Here is a 25,116-nt window from a genome sequence, read left to right on the forward strand (position 1 = left end):
TTTAAATGCTGGAAATCACTATCTATTGTCTTCTTGGAGAAAAGAATGCCAGTAACTTTACATTTAAAATGATTTTATTACAAGGTTTATTCTCTTTGGTTTTCATTACTTCATTTAAGCAATGGGGTCCAGATCCAATAGTATCATAAGAAGAAAGGATGTGTTTGTCTCTTATTGAATGTCTGCCTTCTGTTTATAGATATTAATATATTGAGTTATTTTTCTTTAAGGTGCCATGGTTCTAGGTTTCTTATTGTAAGTTTGGGGTTCTTTCAATTCCTTAAGCTCCATTTTACTAGTTCTCTAGTTCAGTTGCATCTGCCATAGATTCCTGAGTGATAAGACATGGTTGATATAGGAACCAGTTGAACATCCCCAACTTTTTACTCTAAATCAAGTAATAAGATCTTTTTCTCTTCTGAATGCCAACCTGGCTCTTTTGGTGCTTTGAGATAAAGCCATTCTAAGTAAAAGTAAGTACATCCTAACCCATTGAAAGACAAGAGAGTGGTATTTGAGGGACATCGAGCATTAAACATGTTTTAGACACATTGTGTATGAATGTGTGGATTGTGCCCTGATGGGGGAGGCTCTGTCCACTCAGAAGAAGGAGAATCTTTTTCATATAAAGACGATGTATGCTCAGTAAGCTGTGTATTCTTCAAACTGTTTCTACCTAAAGGTGATGCCTTTTTCTAATTCTGGTAAGGTTGTGCTAGTGAAGACCCCATCCCTTTGACTTACTTCTTTTTCTTTTTTTTAAGTGTTTATTTATATTTGAGGAGGGGAGGGGCAGAGAGAGAGGGAGACAGAGGATCTGAAGCAGGCATGAGGATGCTGAAGCAGAGAGCCCAACGTGGGACTCAAACTCACAAACCATGAGATCATGACCTGAGCCGAAGTTGGATGCTGAGCCAGCTGAGCCACCCAGGTGCCCCTGACTTACTTACTTTTTAAATCGAGGTGAAATTCACATAATATACACTAAACCATTTTAAAATGTACAGTTGAGTGGCCTTTAGTGCATTCACCTTGTTATGCAGCTACCATTCCTCTGTCTAGTTTAAAACCTTTTTCATCACCGAGAATACCACCTGATAATCTTTAGTAATTACTCCCCATTCCCCCTTTCTCTCCAGCCAGTGATTTACCACTTTGATTTTATAATCAAAGATTTTATCCGTCAAAATGGAAGTTCTTATTATGTATTTTTTATTTGATCCTTGCTTCATTCTAGAACTTTCTCTGGAGATTAGAATAAGAATGGGCACAGTGTATGCCAGTATCATGCTCGTTTAAATCCATTCTTGTGATGAATATTTATTTTCTAGTTCACGGTACATGAACGAATTGTATAGATGTTGTAGAAGCACCAGTTGAAATTCCCTTTCATCATTTTCCAAAGTATATTTTGAGGAACACTAGTGTTATAGGATGCTAGTTGGTAATGAATGGAGTATTCCCCAACTAAATCAGTTTGGGAGTAATAGTTATAGAGCTTTCTTTAATATTCTGATGTGTTTTATAAACCTTCAACATGGTGCAAATGCATGCAACATTACTTGACCATTGAATAATTTTTCCTCATTGGGCGTCTGAAGACTAATTGTCAGTGTATCACCTGTTTAGGAAATAATCCATCCTGTGCCTGGGAGAGAAGCTGTAAGCAATGAATGTCAATTCTTTTCTTTTCCAGTTTTTCTAACCTGGTGCCCAGGCGGGTGAAGGGCCTTGCTCCAGAATCCATGGGTCCGGGGCTCCTAAGTGGCTCAGTTGGTTAAGCCTGCAACCCTTGGTTTCAGCTCATGTCATGCTGTCATAGTGTCTGGGTTTGAGCTCCACATGGGGTTCTGCACTGACAGTATAGAGCCTGCATGGGATTTTCTCTCTCTCTCCTCTCTCCCCCGCTCTCTCTCCCTCTCAAAATAAATAAATAAACTTAAAAAAAATAAGAATGCTTGGGTTCTTAGTTACACAGTGGGGATTAGAACTTGAGATGTCTTTATATCTTATGCTAGTACTTTGAAATCTTATGCTTCCTGTCTTTCCAATTAGGTATTATCCTTTTATATCCCAGATAGTTGAAAGACTTCTACACAGAATTGTATATGAAGGAAGTGAATAAATTTGGCAATATCTCAAGAAACTAAATAACATAAAAATTCCTTTTTGTAAAATTGATCTTCTGGAACACCTAGCCTGTCAATTTGCACATGTGAGGATCTCGGAGAATAGTTCCTTAATACTGATATATTCCTTTACCATAGATTTTGGCTGTAGAATATTGGACCATTTAATGGTAAAACAAAGGAAAACCATTTTTTAAAGACCTTTAAAAAAGGGAAAAATAAAAAAACACCATAGTGCCATACCACAGTTACTGAGATTTTGAAAAATCCAAATACCCCAATATCAATAACAAATTCCAAAGAAAAGAAAGCTCCAACAATGACTTTGTCATTGAAGAATAAAAATTTTATTAAATCCCAAATCCAATGAGCTGTTGAACTATTTCAGGTGGTATTTATAGTAAAAGTTTTATACATTCCTCTTAACCTTGTAGGACTTCTGTTCGTGTCCAGGTTTATGAAGTATTTTTGGTTTTCGATTATAAATTAATTTACATCTTAGGAAATTTTGTAGCCATTTGCAAGCTGTGTTATGAGTATTGAAGCTCAGAAGTTCATCGGGACTCTACATTGCCTCATTGTGAAGTGCCAATTTCTTAGGATTCCTTTCGAAAGAGATTTTCAACAGGTGGACTGGCAGGAGGTGGGCTCACAGCAGGTGGGCTGGCAGCAGCTGGGCTGGCAGCAGTAGCAGCAGCAGGCAGGGCGGCAGCAGGACTGTCCACAGTAGGACGGGCGGCAGCAGGAGGCCTGGGCGTGGTGCAGCTGGCAGCAGGTGGGGGGTATGCAGCTCACCACACAGCAGGGGGGCAGGCAGGTGTCCTCCACGCGGCAGTCAGGGCGGCACCACCTGACGCGGCAGCTCACGGCTCCGCAGCCACCCTCCTGGCCGCCACCAGTGCCACAGCCGGTCCCGCAGCAGCTGTTCTGGCAGCAGCTGGGCTGGCAGCAGCTGTTCTGGCAGCAGCTGGGCTGGCAGCAGCTGTTCTGGCAGCAGCTGGGCTGGCAGCAGCTGTTCTGGCAGCAGTTGGGCCGGCAGCAGCTGGAGCCACAGTTCCCGCTGGTGGAGCAGGTGGGAAATCCACAGAAGCTAGTGGAGCAGCAGGCCATGGTGTCAGGAGCTGGGCTGAGAGTTGGGTTGCTAAGAGAAGTTTTTTGTGTTTTGCTGGTCACTTCCACGTTGGGCCTTTTATAGGCCTTGGCCAGTTCCTGTTTTGTGATGGACAGCATTTTTATCCTGTTACTCCTTAAACAAGCTTTTCCAGAGCCCTTTGATTGTTCAAATACTGTTATTTTAACTACATCCCCAAATTAGTTTTTCCTTTATTGCTAAGCTAATACTCACTAAACGTGTCCATCCTTGGTAGAAATGTTGTTGTTTCATTTCCACACAATGCTGTAATTTTTCCTCAAGTCTCAGCTTCCATTCTGCATTTATGGTCACATCACCTGACCGAGTGACTCTCACTGATAAGATGACACAATTTGGGGGTCATATTTACCAAAATTCAAGTCTCCGGAAAAAAATGTTAACAATTGACTGCTATTTATGTAAGACTATTTTCCATTATATATGATTAATCAGATTATAGTCTCTATAATCAGGCAGATAGAAACTCTGATAAACTTCACATTAATAGAAATGCATTTAGTTTCCAGAAAATGGTCTCCAATTTCAGTGATCTCTCCTGAACTCCACACATTCATACTTGAGAAAACACCACTCAGGAGGATACATAGAACAAAAACTGTTCCATTGCAACTTACTGTGGATATTTTATTAGCCTGAATTTAAAAGAAGGGCTAAAATTGATAACCAGCAATTAGGAAAATATCCCACAAAATTTTAAGTGTAATTTATATTTTTCTATGAAAGATAAAAATCACTGGTCTGTGGATTATCTAGACTGTATTTATTTCTCAAAGGTGGGATTTGTTTTCAGTTTATGTCATTTTATGTAACTACACCCTGTGTCCTATGAAAGGATGTTAGACCAAAGAGCATGACAATCCAATTTATGAAGGGGAATCACTAAGAGAAAAAGTAGAAGTTAAGAAATGCTTCTTCTAGATCACAGTGTTTATAAGGCAAGGTAGGAAATGGATGGTCAAATATCATTCAATAGGTATAAGTGAAAAGAGATTAAGTGTACTTTGCACTTAAGGTATAAGTGTAAATGGTTGTTGTTGTGGTATGGACCACTTTTAATTTCCCCTCAGCATGAGTTGATGTTAGAATACTGTTGAGTCTAGGAATGGCTATATTTTGGAGAAGTTAGTGACTTGCTCCATTTGCACAGTACACAGCCAGAGAACTGGGTATAAATTTCAGCAAAACAAATTTGAAATAATTTTGGTGGTTGCCAAAATAAAGAATATCATTTTCCATTTGCTGTTTAGGGTTATATTGGGGGAATGAAAAAAAAAGTGGTGGCCAAAGACCCTATTATTGTTATTTGTGGTAGGTTTGTCCCTTCCTTCCAATCTTGAATAAAAACATCACATCTTGAATAAAAACTAACATATAGTTAGCTTTTTATGAGATGGAGGTATTGGTTTGTACAGCAAGAGAATTACATTAGAATGTGATTCATGCCAGTGTCAAGAAAGATGTTCATGTCATGTGATAACCATGACTGTAGGTATGAAGTTGAAAAATGGTTGAAGGAATCCTCAAATGTCAGAGATCAAAAACTTAGTAAATCATCTGTCCAAACATTTAATTGTATAGGTACTGACATCATTGTTTTTATAAATAGCAAATGTTTATTAAGTCATCATATTTTATCCAGAGCACTAAAGGGTTGTGCAGAAAGCCAGATTCAGTCTGTCTGCTTCATATCTTGCTCTAGTTTATGAATCATTATAATACTGATAGGGGGGCTGAATCAAGGAAAAGAGTCAAATATATTACTATCCATCCTCATAGTTTTAAATTGGAACACTGATGTTGTGATACAGACTGCTTTTTTGAAAGTGTTTATTTATTCTGAGAGAGAAAGAGAGGGAGAGGCCTATGAGCACAAGCAGGTGAGGGGCAGAGGGAAAGAGAAAGAGAATCCCCAGAAGGCTCTGCATTGTGAGTGCAGAGCCCAATGAGGGGTTTGATCTCGTGAACTGTGAGATCATGACCTGAGCTGAAATCGAGAGTGGGACACTTAACCAACTGAGCCCCCAGGTGCCCCCAGACTGGTTTGTATTTCCTTTCAGCATTTGCTGATGTTAGAATACTACTGAGTCTAGGAGTGGCTGCCTTTTGGAAATTTTAATGACTTGCTTTAGTCAGACAGTACACAGCCAGCAGAGCAGGGTATAAAACTCCTGTCTCTCCTTCCTACATCAGTTATAGCTGTTTTACTTTATTTTATACAATGCTATTTTCCAGAAGCAATTAATTCTTAAAACTCTTTGTCTCAGGGTGCCTGGATGGCTCAATTGGTTAAGTTTTTGACTCTTGATTTCAGGTTGGGTCATGATCTCAGGGTCGTGGAATTGAGCCCCACATTGGGCTCTGTGCTGACAGCATGGATCCTACTTGGGATTCTCTCTGTCCCTCATTCTATCTCTGCCCCTTGCCTGTGCTCTCTCTCTCTCAAAATAAGTAAATAAACATTAAAAAACAAACAAACCCTCTTTGTCTCCTTTTTCAAAAAATGTTCTATAATAGTCCAAGAATAGAAATAGTAGCTACAGGCAGAAATGCTATGGAGTAGTAACTTTAAACACACAGTAAATAAGTATAAATATGTTAAGATTCTTTTAAGTGTCTTCTGATCAGAGGAGTTTTCCCTAGAGCTGCAATAACACATTTGATTCTTAATTGTTTTTTGTTTCCCACATTCATATTAGGTAATATGCATTCTGGGTTTCTATGTCTGACATACTCTTTATGTCTTCTTTATTCCATGGCTATCATCCTAGTTCAGCTCGTACTGTGTATCACTTGGACCAGTTCAGTGGCCTCTTGACTTGTTTCTGTATAGCCATTATATTGTCTAGCCTTTGGCCTTCCTTTTTTTTTTTTTAATTTTTTTTTCAACGTTTTTTATTTATTTTTGGGACAGAGAGAGACAGAGCGTGAATGGGGGAGGGGCAGAGAGAGAGGGAGACACAGAATCAGAAACAGGCTCCAGGCTCCGAGCCATCAGCCTAGAGCCTGACGCGGGGCTCGAACTCACGGACCGCGAGATCGTGACCTGGCTGAAGTCGGACGCTTAACCGACTGCGCCACCCAGGCGCCCCTGGCCTTCCTTTTTGATAAACAACTACCATAGGAATCATCCTGATGCCCAATGCCTGTCATGCCATTCAGTTGCCCCAAGGGTTTCAACAACTCCTTAGTATTTACTGCATTAAGGGCATACTACTTTGGTTACTATTCAAAGCACACACACTTCCCAAATTTATCTTCCGCTGTTATTCTACATGTATCCTGTGTTCCCAGCCAAAGTATCCTCTGAACAAGCCCTCTTTCTATACCTTAGTGCATACCGTTACCAGTGAAAATGACATCTTCCTTTAGATCTGCATGCTGAAATCTTAACTTCTGTAAAATGCTAGCTTCCTTTTTGGTCTTTCTTGTTCTCCCCAGTCAGTAGTGATATTTTGACACACTGAGGTATGTTGTACTTTTTTTTTTCATTTTCTAATTTTTAGGTGCATTATCGTGAATTTCATTTATCTCCCTAGAAGTTTCTTGAAGAGGGGAATATTTTTAACTCACTTTAATTTCTATTGTATACCATACAGTCTGTGACTTGCAGATGGTAGGCAGTACATTTCGTTATATTTAAAATTAGTGAAAAACGTTCAAATAAATAAGAAAAACCAAATATGGGTTTGCTAGGCCAAAGAAGAGAAGTTTATTAGAAAACAAACATGCCACAAGACCTAAGATCTAAGGTGGGAAGAAGGGAGTTGATACTGTTACAAAGACTTGAGAACACCCCAAGTCTTAACAGGTAAGCCTGGATCTCCATTCAAACCCTGGTTGACTTGGGGTCTTGATGGTTTAGGGCAGGAGGTTTCTTAGGTAGAGAAAGGAGTATGACTCTTTCAGAAGGTTGATTGCTTGTTCTAGACCCTGCACTTAGTTGCAGCAGGAGGTCCTGCAGGTGGTGCGGCAGGGGGCAGGCTGGCAGCAGGGGGGGCGGCAGCAGGGCGCCTGCACAGAGATGGGCTGGCAGCAGGTGGAGGCCCAGCAGCAGGGGCGGCAGACCACGGCCGTGCAGGACGTGGGGCAGCAGCTGATGGGGCGGCAGCAGCCCTCCTGCAGGGAGCAGGGGTCACAGCAGACGGGGCGGCGGCAGGGCTCGCAGATGGGGCGCGTGCAGCGGCAGGTGCAGGTCACGGGGCGGCACACGGTGGTCTGGCAGCTCACGGGGCGGCAGCAGCAGGGGTCGCGGCAGCAGCAGGGCTGGCAGCAGCAGGGCTGGCAGCAGCCTCCCCCGCAGCCCAGGGAGGAGCAGGTGGAGCCGCAGCAGGAGCCGGACATGGTGGTGTCTGGGGCTGGTTTGGGTCGGAGGGGTGAGAGGATTCGGGTGTTGTCAGGTGTGAATGCCTCCCTCCTGCTCTGGGGCCTTTATATACCCTGAGTGGGTCCTGATGACCCCCACCCCCATTTATCTTTTGGCCAATTGAGTACAGTTTTGTTTTGACTAATGATTGCATTGCTTGTGACATACTCATGATCTCATTAAAGAACTCTGTTGCATTCCTAAATATGGGTATATTCATGCTGTTCATCATCAAAATCTAAGCACTCAGTCATTTGAGGTGATAGCAACTCTTGATGCTTATTTTGGGTAGATAGCACCTGATGAATCCTGGGAAAAATGGTCCTAAAGGAACCGCAAGTTTTAAAAGAAATGAAAGAAATTAAACATACAGTGGTTTCTAGAGAACTGAGTGGATCCTGTCCTTGACCCCTAGGAGATGCCCTGAGAAACCTACATGTTAATCAGACGGGTGTTAGACATGTCTTCACATGTGGACTCCTTGGGACTTTATTTACATATCACTTGATACAATGGAATGCATGTACTTTGAATAAGACTGTAGCTCTGATATTTGTATGGGAAAGATAAAAGGTTATTTTTGTAAATCAAGTAAGTATTGGAATAAAACACCCAAGGCTGCCTTCCATTTTTTTCTTCAGCTCAGCTTTGAGCAGCTATGGGCCTTCTGCTCATAGCATGTTGATTTTTCATCTCTGACACATGACATTTTCTATATTTGCCTTTCTTGTGTGTAAGCTAAAGAATCATATAATGGGAAGTTTTTTCTTAATATACCTTGACATGGGTACTGTGACTAAGAAGTGACAAGATGGAGGTTTTTAACCAGCATTACAGACATACACAACACATTGATCAGAGGAGGTATGTGGGAGGCTGCCCAGCTGTTCGGTGGCAGCACTGCTGGAAATGTGAGGGACATGCTTCTTAGGGAAGGGTCACCAGAAGCGTTTGGGGAAATGCATGGGGGGAACAGTCTCATTACTTTACAGCTTTTCTCCTGTTGCTATGCACCAGATAGGGTTTTGGGTCACTTAGGATCATTCCCATCGTTCAGAAGAATGTGCCTCAGGCCCCAGGAGCTAAAGCTCCCCAAGTGGAATTTTGAACGTAATTTCAAAACCTTAAAAGGAATGTAAACCGACTGAACATATAGTCATAATCGGGGAAACAGAGGAGGGAGAAATGAAGCACAGTCTCATCATGAGGACATTCGACTCTCTCATGTTTCACGTTCTTTCTCTGGTCCATAGACACATGATTTTTTTCAAAGCAGTAACCAGAGCCTAGATAAAAACTTGTGTATTCTGCCCTTTTTTTGTTCTTTTTCCCAGCTTCATTGAGATAAAAGTGACCTACAACATAGTGTAAGCTTCAAGTGTGCATTGTGATGACGTGATGCATGTATATATTGCACAGTGCTTGCTGCAGTAAGGCTACACATCCTTCTCCCACCTTGCATAATTATCATCTTATTATTGTTTTCATGGTGAGAACATTAGAGCCCTACTCTACTAGCAGCTTTTTTTTTTATTTAAAAAAAATTTTTTTTTAATGTTTATTTTTTTTGAGACAGAGAGAGACAGAGAATGAACGGGGGAGGGTCAGAGAGAGAGGGAGACCCAGAATTGGAAGCAGGCTCCAGGCTCTGAGCTGTCAGCACAGAGCCCGACGCGGGGCTTGAACTCGCAGACCGTGAGATCATGACCTGAGCCGAAGTCGGATGCTCAACCAACTGAGCCACCCAGGCGCCCCATCTCCTAGCAGCTTTCAAATATACAATATATTATTAACTGTAGTCTCCGTGCTGTACATTAGATCCCTGGAAATTATTCATCTTATAACGGACAATTTATATCCTTTGACCAAAATCTTCCCATTTCTCCTACCTCTCAGCCCCTGACAACCACTTTTCTACTCTGTATGAGTTCGATATTTTTGACTCCAAATATAAGTGACATCATGCAATATTTGTGTTTTTATGATTTACTGCACTCAGTATAGTTCCTCAAGGTCCATCCGTGTTGTTGGAATTGGCAAGGTTTTAGTCTTTTTTTATGGTTAATACTTCACTATATATATATTTATATATATATTTATATATATTTACATATACTTACATACATATTTACATATATATTTATATACTTACATATATATTTATATACTTACATATATATTTATATACTTACATATATATTTATATATTTACATATATTTATATAAATATATATGCAAAACACAACTATTGCAAGACTTCTCTTGGAATACACACATGCATCATATATATCATTCATATATATGTATGCTCTCTGTGTATACACATATAATCACATTTTTTTATCCATTTATGTGTCATTGGACATTTAGGTTGTTTTAATACCCTGGTTATTGTGAACTAATACTTTAGTGAACATGGGAGTGCAGATACCTCTTTGAGATCATGAATTTATGTCCTTCGGATGTATACCCTGAAGTGGGATTGCTGGGTCATATGGTAGTTCTATTTCTAATTCTTTGAGGAATCTCTGTACCCTTTTCCACTGTAGCTGTGCCAAACTATATTCTCACCAACAGTGCACCAGGGTTCGCTTTTCTCCCTCACCAGTATTTGTTCTCTCTTATCTTTTTGATATTAGCCATTCTAACAGGTTGAGGTGATACCTCATTGTGGTTTTGATTTGCATTTCCCTGATGATTGCTGATGTCAAGCACTCTGTTGGCCATCTGTATGTTTTCTTTGGGAAAATGTCTGTTCAGGTCCTCTGCCTATTTTTCAATCAAATTGTTTTTTTTTGTTTGTTTGTTTTGCTTTCTGTTTTTGTTTTTATTATTGGGTTATAGAGTTCCTTGCGTATTCTGGATATTAACCCCTTATTGGATATATACTTGGTTTGCAAATGCTTTCTCCCATTTGCCTTTCCATTTTGTTCATTGTTTCTTTTGCTCTGCAGAAGCTTGTTAGTTCAATGTAGTCCCACTTGCTGATTTTTACTTTCGTTACTTATGCTTAGCTCTTTTCAAGCCATACTGTCTCAGTCAACTTTTCATGTTGTTGGGGGTATTCATGATGATAACATTTTGTGCAATGGGGGCCTCTTTGAGAGATACATAAACCTCAACTTAGTTAACAAGACTAATTTCTCTAAACATTTCTTTTTTTTAATGTTTATTTATTTTGAGAGAGAGAGCACGCGAGCAAAAGCACACATGAGTGGGGGAGGGGCAGAGAGAGAGAGAATCCCAAGCAGGGTCTGTGCTATCAGCACAGAGTCTGACACGGGGCTCGATCTCATGAGCCATGAGGTCATGACCTGAGCCAATATCAAGAGTCAGACACAGCTGACTGAGCCACCCATGCACCCCTACTCTGAACACTTCTGATTCAAAATTGTTCCAAAGAGATTTTTTTTTTCCTCTTCGTAAAGATCCACAAAGAGTGCATGAGTCCCTCAATAAGCAGTTCTGGTGCTATTCAGTCTAAGATGCTCATCCTCAGCCCATAAACTTCATCTCTAGGCAGAGAAAATAGGGGTTGTGTTTCTGTAATTCGTGCCACAGAGCTCTGTGATTTGACATTGGTGGCAAGTCCTATGGTATTTTTTTAATGCTACTTATTCTAAAATCAGACAACATTCATTGAAAACTTTGCCATTTACTGGCTGTGTGTCCTTGGGCCATGAGTAATGATAGTACACACCCAGGTTGTTGTGAACAGTAAATAAGCTAATATTTGTAAGCACTAAGAACAGTGCCTGGCACTTAGCAACTGCCTTGTGTTTGTTAAGTAAATAAATATATTTTAAAAAGTCCCGTTATGTGGGTGCCTTGTAAACTCTAAATTTTGAACTTAGAATAAAGATGAACATATATGGCAAATGGCTTTCTCTGCCGAGTAACCACAGACTATACACTAAATAAGATTATCCAGTGGAGAGTTTCACTAATAACATTAAATAAAATAAAAATACCTGGAAGGGAGTTATACAGCTCCCTCTTTTGAACACCAATTTCTGGGAAGGGGAGTTAGGTTATTGTTGAAGAAACTATAAGGAGAATATGTGTCGGATTTGTGGCCTGAACCTTACCGAGAACCCCACAGTCTTTGCATCACACAGTGAGTTCTTAGAAAAACATCCTTTTTAAAAAAAGCCTTAAAACTGATTTAGACAGGTTCCTGGTGGTGATGGGCAACGTATTTTGTATTACTAATGCTAGGGCTTTATTTAACACTATCATTCAACAATAACGTTATGAACAAATTTTAACATGGAAAATAGTGTCTTATGTTCTTTTTTTTTTTTTTTTTTTTTTTTTTTCAACGTTTATTTATTTTTGGGACAGAGAGAGACAGAGCATGAACGGGGGAGGGGCAGAGAGAGAGGGAGACACAGAATCAGAAACAGGCTCCAGGCTCTGAGCCATCAGCCCAGAGCCTGACGCGGGGCTCGAACTCGCAGACCGCGAGATCGTGACCTGGCTGAAGTCGGACGCTTAACCGACTGCGCCACCCAGGCGCCCCATTATGTTCTTAATTATCAATTCTTCATACAAATGGAGAAAAGTAATAACACCTATAATTTGAAACAGCTAACAGTTTTTTAAAGTTCTTAATTTGGAACATATCAAATTGCATACCTTATTTTATGCAATTGAGATGATCCTGAAAAGTTAAAATATGAATCAGTGTTTAATAATTTTTTTTTATATATATATATGAAATTTATTGACCAATTGGTTTCCATACAACACCCAGTGCTCATCCCAAAAGGTGCCCTCCTCAATACCCATCACCCACCCTCCCCTCCCTCCCACCCCCCATCAACCCTCAGTTTGTTCTCAGTTTTTAACAGTCCCTTATGCTTTGGCTCTCTCCCACTCTAACCTCTTTTTTTTTTTTTTTCCTTCCCCTTCCCCATGGGTTCCTGTTAACTTTCTCAGGATCCACATAAGAGTGAAACCATATGGTATCTGTCTTTCTCTGTATGGCTTATTTCACTTAGCATCACACTCTCCAGTTCCATACACGTTGCTACAAAAGGCCGTATTTCATTTTTTCTCATTGCCACGTAATATTCCGTTGTGTATACAAACTACAATTTCTTTATCCATTCATCAGTTGATGGACATTTAGGCTCTTTCCATAATTTGGCTATTGTTGAGAGTGCTGCTATGAACATTGGGGTACAAGTGCCCCTATGCATCAGTACTCCTGTATCCCTTAGATAAATTCCTAGCAGTGCTATTGCTGGGTCATAGGGTAGGTCTATTTTTAATTTTCTGAGGAACCTCCACACTGCTTTCCAGAGCGGCTGCACCAGTTTGCATTCCCACCAACAGTGCAAGAGGGTTCCCGTTTCTCCACATCCTCTCCAGCATCTATAGTCTCCTGATTTGTTCATTTTGGCCACTCTGACTGGCGTGAGGTGATACCTGAGTGTGGTTTTGATTTGTATTTCCCTGATAAGGAGCGACGCTGAACATCTTTTCATGTGCCTGTTGGCCATCTGGATGTCTTCTTTAGAGAAGTGTCTATTCATGTTTTCTGCCCATTTCTTCACTGGGTTATTTGTTTTTCGGGTGTGGAGTTTGGTGAGCTCTTTATAGATTTTGGATACTAGCCCTTTGTCCGATATGTCATTTGCAAATATATTTTCCCATTCCGTTGGTTGCCTTTTAGTTTTGTTGGTTGTTTCCTTTGCTGTGCAGAAGCTTTTTATTTTCATAAGGTCCCAGTAATTCACTTTTGCTTTTAATTCCCTTGCCTTTGGGGATGTGTCGAGTAAGAGATTGCTACGGCTGAGGTCAGAGAGGTCTTTTCCTGCTTTCTCCTCTAAGGTTTTGATGGTTTCCTGTCTCACATTTAGGTCCTTTATCCATTTTGAGTTTATTTTTGTGAATGGTGTGAGAAAGTGGTCTAGTTTCAACCTTCTGCATGTTGCTGTCCAGTTCTCCCAGCACCATTTGTTAAAGAGGCTGTCTTTTTTCCATTGGATGTTCTTTCCTGCTTTGTCAAAGATGAGTTGGCCATACGTTTGTGGGTCTAGTTCTGGGGTTTCTATTCTGTTCCATTGGTCTATGTGTCTGTTTTTGTGCCAATCAGTGTTTAATAATTTGATCAGAGTTTGGAGGTATCAGAGAAGTCCACTATATATAGCATAGTGGTACACTCTTCTATAGATAATAAAATACTTCATATGAGTACAGTTGGCTGCTGTGTAATTATCTGCTTTAAATCCACTTAGATTCTCATAGGTAGGTTTTTAAAAGCAGAGCACAATCAAGAGTAAGGTTTAAATGTTTTTCCCAAAATAAATACAGGTTTTGGATAGTACATTCCACTAAAAATAAAATATATGTTCATTTTAAATGATATAATTAAGAAAAATACCAAGAAGAAAATGAGTATTATCCCCAATTACTCTTAGATTTTGTTGCATTTTGTTTATTTTATTTTTAAAATTTTTCTTTTAATGTTTATTTATTTTGAGAGAGAGAGAAAGAGTGCACATGTGAGTTGGGGAGGGACACGGAGAGAGAGGGAGAGAGAGAATCCCAAGCAGGCTCCACGCCACCAGCTCAGAGCCCAGTGCAGGGCTCGACCCCACAAACCATGAGATCATGACCTGAGCCAAAATCAAGAGTCAGTCACTTAACCAACTGAGCCATCCAGGCACTCCCACATAATGTTTTAAATACGTTTTAGGCATAAGCACACATAGAGATGCAGAATACATTTTTTCTCACAAAATAGTTTAATATTTTACAACTTGCTTAATTTTAACTGAAATATGGGACAAGACGATTGCATCACGTTTCCTAGTACGTTTATAATCTTAAACTATTTTTAACTACTTATGGCATTTCTTCTATATTTATGTTGCTTATATTATGTACTGTTTGACTTTTTTTTCTTTCTTTTTTTTTTTAATTTTTTTTTTCAACGTTTATTTATTTTTGGGACAGAGAGAGACAGAGCATGAACGGGGGAGGGGCAGAGAGAGAGGGAGACACAGAATCGGAAACAGGCTCCAGGCTCTGAGCCATCAGCCCAGAGCCCGACGCGGGGCTCGAACTCACGGACCGCGAAATTGTGACCTGGCTGAAGTCGGACGCTTAACCGACTGCGCCACCCAGGCGCCCCTTGACTTTTTTTTCTTATTTATACCTTATCTCCCTAAATGGATTATAACCTCTTTGAAGCATATTTTATTCTTTTATTCTTTCATGTTTCCTCAGGATGGTCTCCACTCAGTGTCTTATTCATAGATGTTCAACAAACAGGTGAAGATTGACAGTGATTGATTAATTTTCTTGGAAAATGCCATTACTGCCCAGTTGCTGAGTACAAAGATAATCAGCTCTTGAGAGCCAGTGTGGGTTAAATACCCACAAGAGTTGACACCGCAAATAACATTCAAAATAACTGGAGATGTTTAATGCATAGAAAGGAGCGCATTATCTGAAGCTGCAGTTACTCTTGGCCAGAGAAGACCTGAGTTCTTCTGGGCAGAAGAACATGTCTCCTACCATATTAAGATGAAGTGTTTGACTTAAGGGCTTAATGTCAGGGGGTTCGCATTCTCCTAGGTCTTTTCTAAACATCAGTGATTATAACTATATTAGGAAGAAACTTAATTTAATCATCCATTACTCATCGCTCTTCAGCTTTAAAAACATGGGTTTGGCCAGATGTTGCCTAAGGTTATTTCCACGTCTAACATACTGAGTTTCCTAAATTGTGCTTAGAACAGGTGTCAGGTCAGTGAATGAACCCTTGGACAAGGGGTGGGTGTGTCAGCTCAGATGCAGCCTCCTCACTGGGTGTTGTTAAAGGACATCTCTCAGATGTTTGGCACGTCTGGAATTGTGAGCACATGTGATGAAGATACAGCTATGTCCACTTTTCTCACTTGGCAACTATGCCTTATAAATGCCACTTACGAGGATAATAAGGAAACTACCCAGAGTTAGGTTATTTCAGAGAACAATTTGAGAGGATCATTCTGCATCTTGCTTTGAATATCTCTGGACAAAACAGAAAGAACCTACTGGGAGGAAGTATCACAAAGACCATGATTTCTATGCTGGAAATACTAAGTTTATTAGAAAACAGAAGACATAATTGAGGAGTTAGACTGGGGTCCTGAGAGGACAAGGCACTCTTCCTCGGTAGTCAGTCTGAAAAGGGGGCTCCAAGGCCTACTCTGAGCCAGACTGAAGAGATGAGAAATGGGCTTCTCAGGAAAAGGCATGTTGTTCTGTCTTGAAGTTAAGAGCAGAATGGACCCCACACCATCTACTGGGGACCCTTAGTGATGATGCACTTAGTAGCAGCAGGAGGTCCTGCAGGTGGTACGGCAGGGGGCAGGCTGGCAGCAGGGGGGGCGGCAGCAGGGCGCCTGCACAGAGATGGGCTGGCAGCAGGTGGAGGCCCAGCAGCAGGGGCGGCAGACCACGGCCGTGCAGGACGTGGGGCAGCAGCTGATGGGGCGGCAGCAGCCCTCCTGCAGGGAGCAGGGGTCACAGCAGACGGGGCGGCGGCAGGGCTCGCAGATGGGGCGCGTGCAGCGGCAGGTGCAGGTCACGGGGCGGCACACGGTGGTCTGGCAGCTCACGGGGCGGCAGCAGCAGGGGTCGCGGCAGCAGCAGGGCTGGCAGCAGCAGGGCTGGCAGCAGCCTCCCCCGCAGCCCAGGGAGGAGCAGGTGGAGCCGCAGCAGGAGCCGGACATGGTGGTGTCTGGGGCTGGTTTGGGTCGGAGGGGTGAGAGGATTCGGGTGTTGTCAGGTGTGAATGCCTCCCTCCTGCTCTGGGGCCTTTATATACCCTGAGCGGGTCCTGATGACCTCCATGACACAGGTGATTGCCTTATTTGTGTTTATTCTTTCTGAAGTGGCACTGGTAAGTTAGTAAGCTCCCTAGACATTTTTTTTTAGGTGCTCAGGGACTCATGAAAGACGATTTGCTTTCCTTATTTGAGGGAAACCCATTATATTTTGCTATTTATGGTTCAAATATGAATTTAATGACCCTAACTTCAGAGTTTCCAATTATCTTCAGAATTCAGTGATGTTTTGCCAATTGATGTTTCGATAGCACAGAATAGCTGTCATGCCCTTAGGTTCACTTACTGATAGTGGAAGTGAATCCCCCAAGTTGTGAGTGTCCATTTCTACCACTAAGCTTCCTGGACAAAACAAGTTCAGAAAAGTAATGTGAGACTATTTGCAAAGGCATGGTCTGTGAATAAAAGAAGAGTTTTGCTGTGTACTTTTTATAGCTACAGGAATGCATCTTATCATCTTATCAGTGGGTTGTTTTTCCAATTTTTAAAATTTTGGTAAAATACATATAATGTAAAATTTACTATCTTATCATTTTTAAGTGTACAGTCAGGGTATTAAGTCCATTCATATTGTTGTGAACCATCAGCACCATCTATCTCTAGAACTCTTTTCATCTTGCAAAACTGAATTCTGTGCCCATTAAACCACAACTCCCCATGAACCCTTCTTTTCAGTCCCTGGCAACCACCACTGTAATTTCTTTTTTTTTTTTTCCTTAATTATCTCCTTCCGCCCTCACATACCCCGTTAGTATTGGCTCCAACATTATTAGGCATATGACTTTAGGCAAGTCATTTACCTGGTTCCTTATGTACAAAATGTAGAATATAAAACCAGCCTCTGGTAACTACTGTTCTGCTCTCTGTTACTGTTAGTTAAGCTTTCTAAACCATGATGAATTTCATTTTTAATCTTCATGATGACCAGTATTATTGAGTTCTAGTATCTAAGTACTTTGCTAAAAGAAATAAATGTACTAACTTACTCTTCACAATAATCCTATGAGATAGGTATTGTTGAATTCCTCATTTTACACATGAGGGATCAGAGAAGTGACTTGCCTAAGGTCATACACCTACTACTGTTGGAGCCAATACTGACTGCAAAAACAACCTGTGGGAACATTATTAGTAAGCCCAAGGAGCTGAAGAATGGAACTGTGGTTACCATATTCCCTGTCATTAAGGAATGTCTGTTTTATTTAGGAATTTTAACAGTGAATTTATTTTTAAAATAAATGGTATTTGTGAAATGGCTGATTTTTAGAGTTATCTGAAAAGACTCTGTGTCTTCCCAATATCCTCAGGAATTCAAAGAATTATCTCCCAAAGAGCCTTCTAAAGATTCCAAAACATACCATAAGGAGATAACATCAAAGTTGGACATAATTTGAGTGATTATGCAGCACTATGAACAAAGCCACTGTTGAGAAAGAAGAATTTACCCTTTAAGGTCCTTCTACCTGGACTAAGAAAAAAAAATGACATGAGACAGATTAACAGGAGAAAATAAAATTCAGTAGAATACTTATGGGGAATCCATATAGCTATGGAAATTTCAAAGATAGTGAGGCAACATGATACTTATATGAGCTAAGGAGAGGGGTGAGGGTCTGAGTATACAAAGGGGAGAAAGACCATTAGCAGGAAGATGGGAGGAGATGTTTAGGAAGCAAAGGTTGCCTATTATGCAGATAAATTTTTTTAGATAAAGAGGAATCTCTGTTAATAGCTTTCTTCCTGGTAGAGACAGGTAGTTGAGGGAGAGGTAAAGAATGTTTCTTGAATCTGTTGGGTTTTGATTGGATTTAACTCAAAATAATGTTTACACCAAAGTGGCCCATTTGGGAGCAGCCTGCCCTTGGTCCCTACCCTACCATCTGGATGAAGGTTGTGGTCGGCCAGCATAACAGAGCCCCCAGGTAGTGATCCCAGCCAAAGGTGACCTCCAGGCCCACATTGTCTTATCCCAGTGTCTTGCTCCATTGTTTCCCCATGTACTACACTTGAGCATATTCCTGCTTACAGAGCAGTTGTGATTCTCAGTTGTTGTGATTCTCAGGACTGTAGGAAAATCATGTCACACGGCCATTTTATAGACTCTGCCTTTGGATTTCCTTGGTTCTGACCTTTTGCTTTACAACTAAGTCTGTTCTAGATCTGTGATTGAAGACTGTAGTGCAGGCCTCCTTCTTGATCATTCTACTTGCATAGCCCCTTGCTGGCTTACCCAGATCTTCACCAGCCACCGTGGCTAACCATGGCATGGAGTTACTGGGGAAACAAACACAATCTCATAATAATGAGGAGCTTGGGAGTACACAAAGCATTCCACATCTGAGAATATATTATAAGAATAGGAATTTTCTAGAAGGCTAACCAGGAAAATTCTGAGAGGAGGAAAACAATGTAGTTAGAGACTTTTAAAAATGGTGTTCAAGAACATGTAGAAAGAAACTGGATTTGTGAGCCCATCTACCAGTAAACCATCAAACCCTTACTAAAGAGAAAACCATCGTGTATGCAGATGTTTTGAACACAATGGGATTCTTGTTGAGAAATTTTTACTGTATTTCAAGAAAAGTACTTTCCTTCATGAGAAAGCTTATTTATTTTATTGTAAGAATGCATGAGTCCAGCATGAGGAGAGAATCAATGAGGGATGAAGATGTTTTTCTCTCCTCTAACCCTGTAGAACTTATTCAGTCATTCAGCAAACTTTGATTAAAATCCTGCGTGCCAAACATGGTGCAGGTCAGTGGGAATCCAGTGGTGGACAAAGTCAGTCAAGTTCCAGGCCTTCACAAAGCTTACCTGGCTTGCCTCCTCTCTCTGGGCAGGTAGATATGCCCAAGCAGACAAGCAACACATTCCAAAAACCCTTTTAGATTATATGCTGGGAACTCAATGTGTATTTCTCAGAAAAACACTAGTGGTTGGTTTACTGACCAGCCTAAGTGTTTAACAACAACAAAAGCATATCCAGTGTGGATTAATGTTTAATCTTTCAACTACATTGGCATTGTTTTAATGGTAAAGTGATTTGGAGTTCTAATTTAGAATTGTTCCAGCTAAGCTACATATTTCCTTCTCTTCCCAGCAGCAGTGACCTTATTATAATCAGAATTGGCCAGGGGTACCTGGGTGGCTCAGTCAGTTAAGCGTCTGACTCTTGATTTTGGCTCAGGTCATGATCTCATGGTTTGTGAGATCAAGACCCACATCAAGCTCTCTCTTGAAATAAATAAGTAAACATTTAAAAAAAGAATTGACCATAGTGGTGCTGGAGGGGAGCCTTGGGAAAGATGGGAGAGTGGTTCTTCCAGCCTAGGCCTTCAGTGGTTCAGCATTCCCAGGTACCAACTAGTATTAATCATGGTACAGTTTCCTAAATCAGGGTATAAACATAGCTCTGACTTAGGCTTCCTCCCCCTTATCACATGTATGGGGATGATTCATGGGTCAAGTTCATGATTAGAGAAACCGCTGTAGTCTTATTTCCTCAGCATCACCACAAAACTTGTGACTTCAGATATGACGGTGCCTCCCATGAGATATTCTGTATTATTTGAACTACTATTAAAATTATAGACCTTGCACCTGAATTGTTCCTAAAGCTAAAAAAAAAAAAAAAAAAGGCCCTTGAAAAAATCCTTCTTCCGTTGGTTCTTCTGATTCTGCATACCATACCTTAAGCTAAAAAAAGCTTTTGAAGATTAATAAACAATAAAGAGAAACACGTTTGCTTCCCAGAGATAAAATTTTTATTATTTTACCATGTGAAACCCCAGCACAAATGTAATGATATCCTGGAAAATTATCCCATCTTGAAATAGTAGAGATGTGATGATGAGTCAGTGGAATAGAGCTTCATTCAAGAAGAACTTTGATCTTTGATCACTCATTTTCTTTCAGGCCAGGAATTCAAATGAGGAAAGCTGGGATGTTTCTAAAGATTGTCAAAGAGGGCCAGGATTAACTGGGTAATTATGTGGGAAAAAGGATAGACAGCTACTGTTGTTAGTTGTTGAAGAGCAGGTAGTTTGCAAGGGACGTATCTCATCTGATCCCTTGGGGTGGGAAAGAATGTTCACATGTTTCTGAACACCTGGGAACGCTTCTCAATGGGTGGTTCAGCAGCAGGAGGTCCTGCAGGTGGTGCGGCAGGGGGCAGGCTGGCAGCAGGGGGGGCGGCAGCAGGGCGCCTGCACAGAGATGGGCTGGCAGCAGGTGGAGGCCCAGCAGCAGGGGCGGCAGACCACGGCCGTGCAGGACGTGGGGCAGCAGCTGATGGGGCGGCAGCAGCCCTCCTGCAGGGAGCAGGGGTCACAGCAGACGGGGCGGCGGCAGGGCTCGCAGATGGGGCGCGTGCAGCGGCAGGTGCAGGTCACGGGGCGGCACACGGTGGTCTGGCAGCTCACGGGGCGGCAGCAGCAGGGGTCGCGGCAGCAGCAGGGCTGGCAGCAGCAGGGCTGGCAGCAGCCTCCCCCGCAGCCCAGGGAGGAGCAGGTGGAGCCGCAGCAGGAGCCGGACATGGTGGTGTCTGGGGCTGGTTTGGGTCGGAGGGGTGAGAGGATTCGGGTGTTGTCAGGTGTGAATGCCTCCCTCCTGCTCGGGGCCTTTATATACCCTGGCCGGGTCCTGATGACCTCCATGACACAGGTTGTTTCCTGGAGTTGTGGCTGCCCATTGATCTCTAGATTGGTGGATTCAGTTGCTGAGTCAGCAGTTCCCATCATGGAAGGATGCTTTCCTTTCCACCTGTCTGCTTTCTTCCTTGAAATGAATACTTGATGAATTATATCATCCAAGAAATTACCCATGGAATAACCAAACCTTCCAGACCATGCCACGTGACAAGTTGAAAGTGTGAAGAATCCAGTGTTGACGCCATCACACTTTCGTCTTGTTTGTCTTGTTCACCACCCATGACTCAGTGCAAGACTGTAGTGTTCCTGAGGTCACAGGCCTGGTTTCTGATTGACCTTGAGATGAAGCAAGAATTTCTAAAACACCAAATGACTCATGAAAGGAGATGTGTACTCATTGTGCTATGGGAAGAATGGTCCAGTGCTTCTGGAAAACAACACAGTGCTTCACTTCGCTTGTAAGAAAATAATCACCAGAGCCACTGGTGTGATATTGTTTAGTAACTCACTTGGCTTATAAATCAGAGTCACTTCTAAAGACTCTTACTATGTAAACAGTACTATTTATGAGTGGAGAGGGAAAGGGAAGAAGAAGATTAAGTTCCAAGTAGATTCTTATCACACAGCAATTACAAATTTTAGGAGGGTAAGACAAAGGCAGATAAAGTAATCAAAGCAGAAGACGTTTCATAGGACAAAAAGTTCAAATTAAGTGAGGATTTTATTCATATTATGCATTTTGAATGCCCCTCCCTGAGTATGGTCTTAGAAATAAAATTGAAATTGGGATCGCTCTTTCTTTCTAGGTGTTACCATAAGCACTTGTATTGAGTTCTACAAAACACGTTGAAAATATTTATAAAGGAACCAGTTATCTTTTCATAGTAGATACTTTGGTCTGTTGGCCGAGGATTTTTTGCTTATGAAGTGTGAAATTGGCTTCAGAAAAAACCAGGGGAATTAAATGTACTGGTAGCTGATAAAATAACCTTGTCTTTTTCAGCCACAGCTAAGGAAAATGGGGGTATAGAAAATAATTTATAGTTGGAAGGTAGTTTAAGGATGACACTATCCAAGGGTTGCTGATGACTCTCAGACCAAGTTTTCTCCAAAGTGTGGTTTATTTAAAAACTTTTTAAAAATGTTTATTCATTTTTTGAGAGAGAGACAGAGCACAAGTGGGAGAGGGGCAGAGAGAGGGAGACACAGAATCTGAAGCAGGCTCCAAGCTCTGAGCTTTCAGCCCAGAGTCTGACGTGGGGCTCAAATCCATGAACCATGAGATCATGAACCTGAACTAAAGTCGGATGCCCAACTGACTGAACCACAGGTGCCCTGATATAATCATTTTTTAATACACTCCGTGGTCTGCCTAGCTGTGGTCCTTGAAGGCCTTTGAATTTGTGACCCATCATGGTCCTTCAAAGTTTTTGGAAGGCCAGGTTTGTGAAATGATTTCTCTAAAGTTACACAGATAAGAGTGGCAAAGCATAGATAGTACTGTGGTCTTCCTTTGAGTGTAAACACTGATGAGTGACATAGTCTTTTCCAACTCTTACTTCAAACCAGTGAACAGGTAGTAGTAGTTATCAAAACTTCTATCCCATCTAGTGAAATATAATGGGAACTTGCTTGATTTATGGTTTAGTGTATTGTTATTTGACTTAGAATATATACAGTGACTAAATTGTCAGGAATAGAAATATGTCTGTAACCTCACTGCATTTCTTAACTAACAAAAAGGAAAGAATACTAAGAAATTCTGTGTCCTGAAATCATAGACTGTCAGAAACTTTGCTATTTGAAGCCACATCAGTAAGAAGTGAAGATCCCACTATTTCCTGGACAGGATCTTAGTCACCTTAACACAGAGAAGCAGCTTCAATATCCAGCCCAGAGGCAGAGTTTCAGATCAGAGGTTTTCAGAAACAAGGTTCCTCATTTATCTTAACTATGTAGTTTTCAAAGAAAGAGGACGTAAGTCCTTGTGACAGCCCAGTCCTCATGTGAATTCTTGTGTTTTTACTTAAACTCTACCATTCTTCAAAATCCTATAAAAATAGCTTTTCCTTTGTTTTGTGGGATGCCTCTGGTCCTATGCTGTGTGGTCTCCTTTGCACATTAATAGGCCTAAGCTTTTTGGACAACAGATTGTCCCTAGTCTTTGTCACATGGGCTTTTTTAGTCCTGTTATTTGAATTCCAGATGTTCTGCAAGAGCATAACCACAAGGGTGGGAGTAAGTAAATGTTAATCACAATGGTGATAATTTGTGGGATTTTGTGGTTGGACTGACAGTATGCAATGCTGATGACTTTTTCTGATGGTGAACCACACACCCTCTTCTTCATAGTTTCATGGGTTGTGTTGTTAGGAGCTAGTTTGGGGGCCACTGGATGTTAGGAAGATTTTAAAATTCTGAAAACAGAATACCTGTTCCCTGTTCTGCAAAATGACCTTTGAAATATCCTCCAATCGTAAGAGACACGAGGATAGGAAAGAGTGAGGGAGAAAGGGCAGGGGGAGGATGGGGAGACAAAGAGGGATTCAGATCTAAGAGGGCTTAGAGCTAATACCTGTCCTCTGCCAGGGCCAGTCTCCTCAGCTGTAAAAGGGGCTGAGTCTTCTGTCCATGATGTTCTTCATAGGCTAGGTTTATCATAAAACCTGTACAGTGGGGAAGACAAAAGAAATGGATATCATTCATTGAAAAGAGAGAATGTTTTAGATGGAAAAATTCTAGATGATCAGGGAACGGGTGGAATTTTTTTTCTGGAATTTAACAAATACATATCTTTTCTGCCTAATAAATACCATCTTCCTAAAGCCAGGGAAGACTAACCCAAGTAATCTTACAGCTTAAGTTGTTTGCCTTCTTTGGGTGGTTCAGGGTGGAATGAAAAGTCCATCAGATACATGTATCATCTCCATTGCTCCTGATGCCAAGCCCTTATTCATAAATCCTGTAAGCTAGGGCTCTCTCCTATGCATTAGCCCTTTCATTCTGAGACAGCTTCAATTTGCTGATGGATTTTTTCTTCCTTCTTTGTTATACTTACTAAACCTTAGGAGTGTGCTTTGTTAGGAAATCTGTTTCTGCCAATGGATGTGGACTGTCTTGAAAAAACAAGAAGCCTTCCCCTCAATCCTCTCCCACTTTCAGTGACATGATATGTCATAAATAGCACATCTTTTGAGCCTGTTTGATACAGTAATGTTCCAGTGTGTAACAAGGACTATCAGTGAATGGTGCTTGGTAAATACTGTGTGCCAGTCACTTTACATACATAAGGTCATTTAACTTTCCTAGCAACCAACATTGGTGAGAATTAACTTTCCCATTTGGCAGATGAAGAAACCTGAAGGTCAGAGAAGTTAAGTTATACTGATGCTGAGGATTCTGCCTTAAGTAAAATACCTACCTTTTAGAGTTCTTGTCATAAAGACAATTGCCTTCTAATTTTGTTTGATTCAATAGAAATCAAGTACCAACCATATTCTAAACATTGAGCTCAGTACTGAAGCCATTATTAATTGTGTCCCCTTTGTTGGAGGCAGAAAAATAGATCATCTCAATACAATGCCTTGTGGGGAGGGAGATGAGTATAGGATCGCTTTTGGAACATGTTAGGGGCACCTGACCTAGCCTGTGTGTGTGTGTGTGTGTGTGTGTGTGTGTGTACACGTGTATGCGGACATGCATGCCTGTGAGTGCATGAATATGTGCAGGTGTGTTTATGTGGTAGAGGGGTTAGGACAGAACTGTTAGAGAAGACTGAGCTGAATCTTGGAAATGATTGAGTGTTAGGTGGATGAAGAATGTGGAGGGTAGGAGTAGATGAAAAAAATATTCCAGATAAATGCAAGAATATGACAAAAGCAAAGACATAGGGAACTGCTTGGCATGTGCCAGTTACTGTGAGTTCAGTGTTACTTGAAGTGAAACTTAGTGGGGGGTGTCGAGACATCAACGTGGA

At 41.2% G+C, this 25,116-nt stretch overlaps 4 protein-coding genes and 1 long non-coding RNA gene across 5 annotated transcripts in view; 1 reads left to right on the forward strand and 4 right to left on the reverse strand.

The window, feature by feature from the left end:
* The window catches only part of LOC122485538, a 116,313-nt gene that overhangs the window by 54,446 nt on the left and 36,751 nt on the right, over positions 1-25,116 (forward strand). The gene's annotated exons all lie outside the window — the stretch shown is intronic.
* LOC122485523 (keratin-associated protein 9-3-like) lies at positions 2,454-3,374 on the reverse strand. Its single transcript, XM_043584402.1, has one exon. The coding sequence runs from the start codon at positions 3,357-3,359 to the stop codon at positions 2,751-2,753; it is 609 nt and encodes a 202-aa protein (XP_043440337.1). The 5' UTR covers positions 3,360-3,374; the 3' UTR covers positions 2,454-2,750.
* LOC122485530 (keratin-associated protein 2-3-like) lies at positions 6,964-7,697 on the reverse strand. The gene has a single exon (XM_043584410.1). It carries the CDS (start codon positions 7,621-7,623, stop codon positions 7,219-7,221), a length of 405 nt encoding a protein of 134 aa, XP_043440345.1. The 5' UTR covers positions 7,624-7,697; the 3' UTR covers positions 6,964-7,218.
* LOC122485531 (keratin-associated protein 2-3-like) lies at positions 15,725-16,452 on the reverse strand. The gene has a single exon (XM_043584411.1). The coding sequence runs from the start codon at positions 16,375-16,377 to the stop codon at positions 15,973-15,975; it is 405 nt and encodes a 134-aa protein (XP_043440346.1). The 5' UTR covers positions 16,378-16,452; the 3' UTR covers positions 15,725-15,972.
* LOC122485522 (keratin-associated protein 2-3-like) lies at positions 20,233-21,344 on the reverse strand. Its single transcript, XM_043584401.1, has one exon. The coding sequence runs from the start codon at positions 21,312-21,314 to the stop codon at positions 20,625-20,627; it is 690 nt and encodes a 229-aa protein (XP_043440336.1). The 5' UTR covers positions 21,315-21,344; the 3' UTR covers positions 20,233-20,624.

Source organism: Prionailurus bengalensis, chromosome E1 (genome assembly GCF_016509475.1).
Source record: "Prionailurus bengalensis isolate Pbe53 chromosome E1, Fcat_Pben_1.1_paternal_pri, whole genome shotgun sequence".
Taxonomy (NCBI): domain Eukaryota; kingdom Metazoa; phylum Chordata; class Mammalia; order Carnivora; family Felidae; genus Prionailurus; species Prionailurus bengalensis.